The sequence below is a fragment of the Drosophila melanogaster genome, chromosome X (assembly GCF_000001215.4).
Source record: "Drosophila melanogaster chromosome X".
Lineage (NCBI taxonomy): Eukaryota > Metazoa > Arthropoda > Insecta > Diptera > Drosophilidae > Drosophila > Drosophila melanogaster.
The window spans coordinates 20094398-20106754 of record NC_004354.4 but is presented as its reverse complement, the minus strand read 5'-3'; the positions used below and the strand labels follow the sequence as shown (position 1 = coordinate 20106754).

The window sequence follows — 12357 nt, the reverse complement described above, 5'->3', positions numbered from 1 at the left end:
TCCGCGCACTGCGGCTTGTTGGCAATGTCACGTAAGCAACGTGGCAGCAACAACGGCAACAACGGCAACAACTGTGGCAAACTACAATGAACTGAATAGCGTTGCACAAATTGTTGGCCAAGCCAAAAAACTGTAAATAAATATTTAAACTATTTGTAACTTTATTAACTTTGCTCAAGTGGCGCAATTTATTGCATACCAAAAATGGGGCAGGCAACAGCAGCAACATGCAACTTGGGTGTAAATAAGGGCAACAGAAAGGCGAAAGCACAAAAAGCCAAACAAAAATTAAAGCGTATTTTAATGGCAAATGGAGGAAATTGTTGTTTAAGCTGCCTGTCTGCTTGTGTGTGTGTGTGTGTGGCGACTATGTTGCCCCATTCATTCCACTCGAATTTAATGGCCAAACTCTATTCTGGCCAACACACAAATGTGTGTGTGCCGCTCGCTATCCTGATACACCCACCACTTCGAGGATATCGCAACCTTATGCGAGTTACCTTAAATTTTTCATTGTTAGCTGTCTTTGCGTTCTGAGCCTTTGCCAATTAAGAAAAGAAGAATATATTTTAAAATTAACGAATTGAGATTTTTGCTTCAGGATTATTGAAATAAAAGCCTGTTGCAATTGTATTTGCAAACATTTATCCGAAATTCCGCACCCGCGTGTCGTCTGCACAAATCGTCAGCCATCAGGACAGCCATCAATTGCTTTCCAACGAAACCGGAAAGGTTTCCCTGGCGGAAGGGGAATGCGTCCCTCAGGTTAACAGCTCTGCCGGCGGATCAGGGTGTGTTATGTAAATAACAAATATTCTTTTTGGCATTTTGATTGCACGCCTTTTGTTGCTGTGAATTACGCGAAGGTCGCCTGTGAATCCGGCTAAAGCAACAAGTATACCACCTCCCCCACACTCATACACGCACACACACATATCCTCACATCACACACACTCGCTCACAGTGACAGGCTCACTTACCCACACCCACACACCCACACACCGACACACACACACACAGATACAGATACATCATACTGCCGGGGCACTTTCTCCACTCCACAACAAAGGCGACAGAAATGGCGAAAGTGAAAGTCATCACTTTTATTTCATAAAAATTTTATTAGGCCTCCATATTTCATTCACTTAGCCGAAAAAAGCGGGAATCTCGCTGAAACACATCCCGGCCATCACTTCTGCACTTGCAGCTTGAGAGTTTCGAATCGCAATCCCAGTCCCACTGCGAACGTATCCTGCAATACATTTACATTTGCTCTATTTACTTTTACGACACGTTTGGGCCTCGGCCCAAAGCAACAATGCCATTAAACTTGTAGATACGTAAGTCCGTCTAGAAAAAAGTGTCGCAATTGTTACATAAATTATTCAGATGCTCGCCGGGGTCCTTCGATGTGGAGCATCCTGTAGCACGGAGAACAAAAGTGAAAGGAGTCGCCTGCCCCGCACACGTGCTCCTTCGCCTGTCCGATGGTCCCACATACATATTTCATGCAACATGTCAGCTCAATGTGCTCAATGTCTTCGTGTTGACACCTAGGTGGCGCCACTTTAAAGGACTTTCCCCAGATTGCAGCGAACACTGCGAACTGGTTGAAAAATTAATTGTGGCCAGCATTAAGCCAATTAGGGGCCACAGATCCCGACAGAACATTGCTCGCCGGGGCCGGTCGACAAACTAACCGCATAAATTAGCACTTGGCCGCAAAAGCAAAAGCAGAAGCTGAAGCAGAAGCTAAAGCAGAATCTGAAGCAAAAGGTCCCTCAAAGGCGGCTAGAAAAAGTTGCACTGCCTTTGGCTTTGTGGCGGCAGCTTTTGTTGATGTTGCCGTTGTTGCTGCAGCAGTTGTTGCTGCCGCTGCTGGTTGGCAAGCGCGGCGCATTCATTTGGCCATAATGAGGCAACGCTTTGCCAGAAGACGAAACAAGTTAAAAAGCCAGGGAGCATTCTGTCCTTGGCCAGAGCTTTGCCACGTCATTCGCCCATTCAGGTGGCATTTTGAGGTGAGCGAGTATTTTTCTAGTACCCTTGCAGTCGGAACGGACCAATTACGGGTCAATAATCCTTTACCGGTAAAATCGATTTTATGGCACGTCTCGTTAGCACGGATTCACATACTTTATGTTCGACTAACACATTCTAGCGCATTGGTTTTCAACTATTGTGTGTCCTATACATTTGTAGCCTTGTCAAGGGCTTTGCATTTTTAGCTAGAAGCTTGCAGCGCACTAAAGCAGACATTTGATCATGTAGGGGCATGAATCTCTCCATTGTCATCGCCAGCGTGCCTCGTCACTACGTATACACGGACGACAATAGATTGTGCTTATTAAGAATAACGAATCATTTTGTTTGATGAACTGTATCTCCATGGTTGCGTGGGGTGAAATTTGTTTTTGCTAAAATCATTTAATATGCAATTATGGAATGCTACCAGGGAATTTTTCAACTTTATGAATTCTGCAAAATGTTTGTAGTTAATAATTTGCTATTTTGCATTTTCTATGTAAAGTTCATCAGTTCATGTTGCCGTAATCAGAAACATAATAATTACATTCGTAAATGTAAAGGATAAATTTTGTTAAGTTTGCCAATACAATTATACAGGGGACAAATTGATATATAAAAACTTATACGTAAGTTGTAAGAATTGAAAGTAACCACCGCCAGGTGCAATCTCGAATACTTATATAGTGTCTCTTAACTTAAAGGCGAACATACATAGATATGAATATTCATTTGGAATGATTCACTTGGGGACGCCGAATCCGAGTTCGGATCTAAAACGAAAGAGCCATGGTGCGAATTATTTGCTTCACGTGTGATTTGTGTGTTGACTGCGGCTTAGCGCGTTGACACTCGCAGACGGAGGCAATTATATGTTGCACGACCAAAAAAGACGGCAAAACAAAGGGCAACGTCGCCTGAAAGGCCGACCCCCCCCCCCACTCCCATCAACCCACCACTAAGGCCGAAGGATAGGATGAGGATTGGAGGGTATAGGAGATAAGGGACAGCGGTGACTGTTGCAACCACGTGTCAAAGGTACTGCTCCGCCGCCGCTCCTCGCCCCTCATCGGCTTCCCCTAATCCAACGCAAGTTGCGAGCTCTGTCTGCGGTGGCTGCCACGCCCACCTGGCCAAACAAGTTTATACATACAACATCCGATTTATTTTTTGATTGATATTTGCGTAACTGTCAGCACTGGTGATTGATTGAAGGGTTGTGGCCCCCTTTTCTCCTCCATCGTCTCCGGCGAACGAGCGCTTTTTGCCAAGCACAGCAAAAGTCAACTTACAATTACTGGGTGGGTGGAATCGGATTCATAGGAAGGGAAAGGGGTGAGGACGAGAACAGAAGGAAAACGATAAGGATGAGAATAAGGATGTGAGGACGAAGTGCCTACTGTCAGCTGAGAAATTTTGATCTGAATAATGCGTAATGCGAAATAAATAAGTGGCATATGTGCATGTGTGTGGGTGTGCCGGCGAGTGTGACAAACGATTTTCATTTTGTTTCCTTACCCAAAATTGGTTGAAAAAGATTGGATTTCGAGTGGAAATGGCGAGGGTTAACGGCGAGTGGAAAAGGCTACCGACTGACTTGATTTGATTTGATTACCGCTAATCAACTGAACTGCTCAACGGCCTCAGGTCGAGGATTGGACAAATAAAGTGGTCATATGGCCCAGACTGAAGGCAAAACGCGAAATGTGACTCATCCAAAGAGACTTAAGATGCGGACTCCTAGCTGTAACTTCTTTACATCTTAAGCTAGCATAATTGCATGGCGTGTGCAGAGCCAATGATTTAGTTTAGTCACATTTTGCCTCTCAATGAAAACACAGAATCCGAGCAAAAAGGTGTGACCATCCGCCGATTGCTGAAATTTCTCACATCACGCTGCGATACGTTAAAGGCTTTTAACTTAGCGCGACCCATTAAAGTTTGACGCGCAGCTACAATGCATCCACGGCGTAAAAAGCCAATGTGGATATCGTGCCAGCAGAATCACCTATTTCATTAGTGTCCTCAGTTCATCGCACTCGATATTGCATCTCGACGGGAATTCCTCAAAGCAAGGAAGCTTTGTTTCCAGCTCATATGGTGGGCAACTGTACCTCGCGGCATATTTATCGGATCTGCCGCCGCAAGCATCGTACTTTGGTTCATGGAAACTACTTTGACACAGTAAGTGTCTCCCGCAGAAAAAAAATTTTACACATCGAGAATATTATAACCTGCTGGCTGCTGTTGGATACTGGATCTACAATAACCTTGGCATCGGAATCATTTGTTCCGCGAATAGGCCTGCGTCGAACTATCGCACGAATTTATATTCTCGGTCTCGCCGCAAACAGCGCGGGCGCTCTCGTCATTTGGGCCAATCTCTCGATCTGGTTTCGTTTAAACTCAACTCGCTGACATCCTCATCTTTTACTTGGAAGCAAATTTGCGAGCTTGCTTTGGCAGACCCCACGTTCTGCACACCAGGAGCAATCGATGTCATCGTTGGATCGGATCAGCTCTGGTCTCTATACACAGGAGGACGGAAATACTTTGGTAACGACTTTCCCTTCGCTCTAAATACTGTTTTTAGTTTGGTTTATTGCAGGTTTTTATTCTGTCTGCGATGATATATTGATGATACGATTGCTGTTACTCATCACGCGGACCTAGACATTCATAGGGATGGACAGCACTCAACCTAACCAGGCTCTCTTGGACGCTAACGATTCTATCAATTTGCATCATTTTGCTGTTCTTGACGGACGGGGTTTATGTTGTCGAGTAACCTGTCTAAGAGACGGCACCGCCTATTGAATCGACCTTGCCACATGCCATCAAGCGCCTGTCCTCGCTGGAACGGAAATTTCGTCGGTCTTCAGAATCGAAGCTCTCCTGGACGACTACTCGGACAACTGGACTCTTCAACCAACCTCGGCTCTGGTTGAAGAGCCCCCAGATGCTTGCTTCTATTTGCGCATCATGCTGTCATCAAACTGGACAGCCTTACTACCAAATTCCGTGTAGTTTTTGATGGATCAGAAGAGGACAGCTCTGGAGTATAGCTTAATAACTGACTTCATATTGGTCTACCGATTAAACGCCGTTCTTGGCGTTTGTCTACGTTTCCGGCTGCACCAATATCTTTTGTGCGCAGATATCGTGAAGATGTTTCGCGGAATTCAAATCTTCAAGCCGCAAACCAATTTTCAGCGCATTGTTTGGAACAAGACTGAGAATGAAACCCTGCTTCATTTTTGCCTACTGACGGTGACTTACTGATTAGCACCGATACCTTTTTTGGTTCTTAAGCAACTCGCCGATGATCATCACCCTGCAACAGTCCACGCACTTCTGCGCGATGCCTATGTGAACGATATTCCTACAGGGTGCAACACCTTCAAGGACCTTATGATTGTAAAGGACGAGCTTATTGGACTCTTGGATAAAGGCAAATAAGGCAATAAAGCCAAAAACTACGGAGATGGAGTTCCATCTTCTGAAATCATTGCCTGAAGAAGATAGATGTTATGAGCCTATCCGCTCATCAGCAAATCAGCCGTGGTATCCAATGAAATCCAGGAAAAGCCATCCTGTATATCAATCTAAAGGACTTCGATGCTACCATTTCTCTGACGAAAAGAGAACTCTTGTCGCAAATATTAGGAATTTTTGATCCGCTTGGACTGGTAGCACCTGTCACAGTTCTGCTCAAGCATATGTTCCAAGAAAGCTGGACAAGTGTCATGCAATGGGACGACCCGATTCGTAAAAGCCAGCACTTATGCAATGCCAAGTGCCACGGTATATTGCGTTACCATTTCGAGATGATCGACTGCAGGGATTCGCCAACGCAACCACACACGCCTATGAGGACTACCGGTCTACGCTCGAGTTGCAGTTGGATGCAGTTTTCGAGTCACCCTTGTTGCGGTGGTCCTGATCAAGTCCGTATCGATTCCACGTTTGGAGCTAAGTGTCTGCCTTACTTCTCTCTCGAGTGCTTAATCTTGTTAAAACGTCGCTAACAATTCCTCTTTTCAGGACGATCTGCTGGAGAGATTCAGAAAATGTGCTACACTGGCATTCAGCTCTCCCACGACGTTGGAACACCTACGAACGGCTGAGATCCTGACCGACTTTCCACGCAACTGCTGAAACCATGTTCTTGCTTCTCGAGGATTTCATCTGTCAAAGTTTCTGGAGCATCGACTGTGGAGGAAAGGTCCGTCTTGGCTGGCCACACCGATCTCTGAGTGGACACCTTTTACAAACAAGTTTAGCGTATCTCTAAGTTTCGATGTCAACACGGAGAAGTTTACATAACTTTCCTGGCGAAAGTATCAGCGAGTTGGTCATGCGCAAATTCTCAACCTGGACGGGTCTTATAAGGATATCTAGTTATTGTTTTATTCACACTCTTCAATCTCATCAAGGCAATTCTTCACCATTCCTTACGTCTGAAAAGCTGCTGGCCGCACAACGCCGACTCATTCGACATGTATAATCAAAATTTTTTGACAGAGAATATGCCCAGCTAAAGAATCGACAGGAATCTCTGTTCCTGGACGATTTTGGAATCATGCGATTCGAAGCACCCAATTCTGATACCCAATTCTAATACTGGATTAGTTGTTCTCCATTTTCATGTCTTCCATCTTCACACTGGAGTTAATGCAACGTTTGGCAATCGCCGTCAGCAGTACTGGATTTTGGGAGCTCGCGATCTCATCAGAAAGGCACATATGTATGTATGCATGTATGTAAGCTGAGATATACTTATTTATTTGTACATTGTCGACAAAAGGGGGAAGTGGGTATTATAGAGATGTGATATTTGTATTGCGAACAAGTGTTTACAGCAGATGCTGATTATGTTGGCTTTTTTCGGAAACCAACAAAATAAACTAAACAGTAACCCTGACGGTTTCATTTTTAAACAATATACTATGATCAGGTATTTAATGTCTGCAATTAGCTAAACAAATTGGTTGTTTTATAAAAAAAAACCCTCATGATAGGACTTACGGGCGCGTCGGGGCCAAAAAACCAAAGAACTCTAGTTCGTTGTGGAGGCATTAGTTCCGTTAAGACCCAGTTAAGTTACAGCTTTTGCGCCGCCCCCTCTAATGATTGCTCGAATTAGTTATCCCCTGCCCCGCGAGTCCTGCAAACAATTTCTTTGCGGCCGGTCCTGGAAGTTTCGTTGAGCCTGTGTCCCCCAATAATCCACACAGCAGTGCTCGACCACCTTTCGATTTATCATTTTAAGCCGGCAAACATTATTCCTGCACTCCACTCGGCAAATCTTAACAATTAACACACTTTATGCGGCATTGTCCCAGCCTGCTCCCTTGCTTCCACCATTTTTACTCAGTATTTTGGGCCAACAATGGGACCGATGATGAAGTCAATGCCATTGCTGATGAACCTGACAATGAGGGAGGAGGCCCAGCACCAAGCTCCCAACTGTCAATACCCATCTCCTGGCTGCCAGTGACGCATTGCCTCATTAACACTAAAGCCCCGGCATTTATTTGAGTTGAGTTGGGTGCCGGGTGCTGGGTGCTGGGTGCTGGGTGCTGGGTGCTGGGAGCTGGAAGCTGGGTGGTTGTGCCTCCAGTTGGCACGCATGTTGCCACAAAAATCGCGGCGGGCTGGGGCGGCTGGCAGGCATAAAAATAAAAGTGTCTCTTAATTTGTATGCCTATGCCTTCGGTGCCATTTCACTTTCATTTTCTAGCTGCCACTGGACCGGCAGTCCGTGTTTGATGGTCTCATCAAAGGCGAACTCGCGGCGCGAACTTATTAAGCAGATTTCATTTTTAATTATGCCCTCCCCGAATCGCCGTCTTCGACTTCGACTTGGACTTATATATTTTCTTTTTCCGTTTCCGCTCTCGCTGGCTGTCGCAGAAAATTAAAAAATCATTTTGGAGCCCAACACCTTGGGCCCCTGGGGTCTTAGGGTCCCGGGGTTCCGGGGCATTCAGTCCATCTAGCCGAGTGCAATCAATCACGCAAAATTTAATTAAATTCTTAAGAAAATTTAACAAAGATGATAATTGTACCCAGTACTCGCCGGGCAGAGGGCATGCTGGGTGCGCGAGGAGTATGTAACAGCGAGGAAGAACCTTTGTTGTAATGCAATTCAAAATTGCTAAAATTGAAATCACTGAATAAGGCAAGAATAGACAAATTATGAGAAGCACATGATTAGTTTCCTGAAGACCACAAATTTAATACTGTCCCACTCTGTAAAAATTAATTTTTGGAGATGGACTATTTGTTCCAGTGCTGTGAGCTTGAACTGCGAACTGGTTACGGCATGAAACATGCGGAAGAGACTTTTTCAGCTTGAAAGCCCGTCGTTATGTGTCCCAATCGGAGTCCAAAGGCTAAGATAATAACAATTTAAAATTTGGAAATTCAGCGACGAAGTGACAGATATTTGCTGCAACGGACTAATAGCGATTTAACGTCCGATATTAATAATTTTCGCTTCTGGCGGGGCAATAAATTGAAGCTGGCGCCCCTAAGTATGCTACGATTGTTGCCCTGCCACAAAGAGAGCGAGCAGTCATATTATGCACATAAATCATAAAAACAATGTGTGTGTGTGTGTGTGTGTGTGTTAGTGTCTTGCAGCAACTGCGTGTTTTCGGCGGGGAAAGCGAGGTGCGGAGGTGCCAGTGCCATCCGTCAAAGTTGTTTAAGTGTTTCTCCATGTTAATGCTATCCCAGCAGTTCTGCAAGTCACTCATGACAAATGCCATCGGAGAGCATTACCTCAGCTGGCACTGCATTCAGCCCAGCCACCGTAAGAAAAGTTTGTCCATGTTATAGCTGCCATTTCACTAAGCTAATATGGTTATCTTAGGTATTGGTTCATCGAATTTATCTATCGCGATAACAGGATATACCACATAAGAAATTAACAGCATTAAGCATCTCAAATCAAATGCTTGTAGTGTTTAGGTAATTAAAGAAGTTAATATAAATATGCATCTGTGCTTATTTCACTGACAGTTAATTTAAATTGAACAATTCAAAAACCCCTTTCATTCGAAATTCCGCTTAAGCCACTGCACCCACACCCACTGCTGCCACAACCAACTGCACCCAAATATACCCAACTGTACCCACACACACGCACAGGCACAGGCACAGACACACACAGACACTCACTTAGCAGTTGGGTGCGAAGGACCCAAAGGAATTTTCGAGGGCCATTTACATCTAAGAGTGCAGCAGCAGTGGCAACATCGCCTGATATTCCTCCGTACATATGGGTTGGTCCGGTGTGGTCTGGTCTGATGTGGTCTGGTTTGGGGTGGGAATGGGAATGGGGATCTGGAAAAATGGAACTGGGAAACTGGGTGGGCCGGTGGCCGACACATTTATCACACATTGTACATTGTCATTTAAGTGGCATGCCATTTACGAGTATAAGTGCGACAACGCACTTTGCCGGCTTTCAGAGCACCAGCAAGACCTACATTTCAATCAGATCACCGGCGAGTTCTCGAGGACTTCTAACGTATTTTCCGAATCACTGCATTGAAGTACTACTATCTTAAATCTACCTGTTTTCAGAATAAATCGAGTAACACATATCCTTTGAGTGAGGAGTGCTTAGACAAGATTCCAATATTTCGCTGGCATATCGATAGAATTATTCATTTTCGAGCAATGAAAAGACGATTTTCATAAGAATTCTTAAGGGGCGGCAGCTCATTCTCGCCTCGTCGATTCTGCTGTTTTATGATCCTTAAGACGATAATTGGGTTTCGGTCACTGAATCCAATGAAGACATCTCCAGTTGACCATATACTCGACGAAGGCCATCTGGATGCAAGCGAGGCACGTGAGTCTAGGGTGCTAGACTGTCCTGATCCTTTAGTGTGCTTCTATGTTAATGTTGTAGGTGACCCAGCAGCTATGGAGTCCGTGACATCTGAGCGACTGCAAGATCCAGAAACAATCCAGCCTAACTGAGTCCGTTGCATTAGCGGCAATCCCGACAGAAGCTTGACTTGACCGACGCACAGCAGTTCGTAGAAGAGACTGGCACTGGCGCCCATCAGTAAATCTATGCGTTGAGAACTACGAAACTCTGGGTCCGCGAGCATAAGGTTTTGGGTTATGTTCCAGGTGCAAGGGTGTCAATGCATAAGAACGGCTGGCTTTCAATAATATTGGAGGCTATTGGAGTAGTTAGCAGTTCGAGATCGCATTGAAATGTATTTAAATGTATGAAGTCGAACGCGAATGCATATTCAACTAGAAACAACGAGTATTTGACGAGGAAGGATCCTGAGCAGCCGAGTGTATCGAATATGATAAGTTCGCCTACTTACACGGAGGGTAAGCAGTCCTTACAGGCTTCTTCTTCGACAATTGAAGCTTTTTCTTTTTGAAGAGATCCAGCGCATCGATGAGGAAATACAGGACATGGAGAGGCTGATTGTCCAAAAGGAGAAGGAATGTGAAATACTGTACCTATTTCAGCTCATGCATGTAATCCGAGGAGTACTAAGCCAAAATCAATATTTGCAGGACATCTAGTATATGCGATTACTGTTAACTTATTGCCAAATAATAATAAAAAAAAATAATTAAAATGCTTATTTGCTTTTTTCGAGCAATGAAAAGGCGATTGATTTTTATGTAGTGATTTCAAACGATTAATGTTTATTTACTTTAGCGAACGATTATTTATTCTTCATCGATGCGTCTATGCTGAACTGCGTCTTCAAAGTTGTCATGTTTGAAAATAACAAATTTAGGAAATTCTGGCGACTGCGGGTAGACCAAAGAGAATGCCATTGCCGAGTTCTGCGACTATCGGATACCTCTTACTCAGATAAAGTCAGTGCGAAGCGAATAGGAAAGCGACTGTTTCCCAAGTGTGTGTTTGAACATATGAATTATATATACTATATTGCCTACGATTTCAGTTCTATTCAAGGGACGTTTTACGAATTTCATTCAGCAGAGTAAGCATGGTGTACGCTCCCTTAATCATCTGCAAAAAATCGCTGATAAGGTGGGTAAATGTTAGCTTTGTACAGCACTCACCACCGTGAAGGTCTTCATGCTGATGGGCACAATTACGCCGGAGACCAGGATCATTGGAATCTGGCAGCGTGCGAGCATCAGGAGCAGGAGTCTCCGAAAGTTTACCGACTGGGACAGCCAGTTGCAGCTGTAGACAGCGGTCAGGAGGCTCTCCCCTTCCTTGCAAGGTAGCTCCGCCGTGTAGCAGAGAAGAAGGGTCTCCGTGGTGAGGATCACCAGCAGGAACAACATATTCATGAACCTCATGATCCCGACGTTCCCGAAGAGTAGAAAGTAGCAGATTGTGCACTGCGCACACGCCGTGCTGAAGAACTGCAGAAAGCAGGTCATCGAAAGGGATCTCTCCAGTGACTTGAAGAGGCTGTAGTTGAGAAAAAGGATATAATAATCTTCAATGACAATGAAGATGTTTGGCACGCCAAAGTGTGTGTACATACGCCTTTCGATGAAGGTCAAAACTCCCGAAATGCTTTAAAAGTTCTTGCATTGGGAGATGAGATTTCCTGACACTTACCGCAAAATGATCTGGTGGTCGTGGATGTACCCAACCAGAATGGCCTGCATCCGAACCGCCGGTAGTGGCGCGCCATATCCCAATTTGGAGACCCGCAGGGCGAGCGCCTTGGTGTGGACACTGACCAGGATGAGGTAGGTGCCCGGATAGGAGCTCAGATTGAGGACAAGTGTCGCATTCGCCATGAGGGCGGTCGTGTGCAGCATGGCGGTGGCCAGGTAGGCGGAGGTGCTGTCCTTCCAGTTCCAGGGAATCCAGGTGGGGTACATCAGCGTGGGCTCGCTGGACGCGGATATGTAGATGATGCCAAGGACGACGGTGCACGCAAGGCCGCGAAAAATGGTGCGGAATATGAACTCGGCCCGCTCGATGCCGGCCATAATGATCTGGCGTTCGTCGGCGCAGCCAAGCCGCTTGTCCAAGAGACGGAGCAACCAGTGGCTGCTGATCATCTCGCCGCGCATCCGACGGACATTGATCAGCTTAAGCATGTAGAGCGTGTGCGGCATGGTCACGCAGAGGCTCTCGCAGAAAGTCTCCAGCGAATTGGACTGCAGGAGATTGACCGAAAAGGACACCCAGATGCAGATGTGGAAGGTTACGTTCCACACCATGGAGTACGCCGTGTAGTGGCGACCCCAGAAGGTCCTCTTGCCCGGCGGATGGATTCCCATAATCCTGAAGATGCGCCAGTGGTTAACCAGAGCCCTCGTTGAATCCACCTTCGATATGTCCAT

The 12357-nt window shown here is 45.5% G+C and overlaps 2 protein-coding genes across 2 annotated transcripts, besides 2 other annotated features; one reads left to right on the top strand and one right to left on the bottom strand.

The window, feature by feature from the left end:
- The first annotated feature begins 3762 nt into the window (after positions 1-3762).
- Positions 3763-6767: a mobile genetic element.
- A 3231-nt stretch (positions 6768-9998) lies between these two features.
- Positions 9999-10179: a mobile genetic element.
- A 101-nt stretch (positions 10180-10280) lies between these two features.
- CG42581 (uncharacterized protein) lies at positions 10281-10593 on the top strand (the record flags this gene model as incomplete). The annotated part of the gene is made up of 2 exons (NM_001169329.1): positions 10281-10392; positions 10448-10593. The coding sequence occupies 2 exons, from the start codon at positions 10281-10283 to the stop codon at positions 10591-10593; spliced, it is 258 nt and encodes an 85-aa protein (NP_001162800.1).
- Positions 10594-10987: 394 nt separating this feature from the next.
- Positions 10988-12357, bottom strand: Or19b (Odorant receptor 19b; the record flags this gene model as incomplete). The annotated part of the gene is made up of 3 exons (NM_167690.1): positions 10988-11053; positions 11107-11467; positions 11621-12357. 3 exons carry the CDS (start codon positions 12355-12357, stop codon positions 10988-10990), a joined length of 1164 nt encoding a protein of 387 aa, NP_728315.1.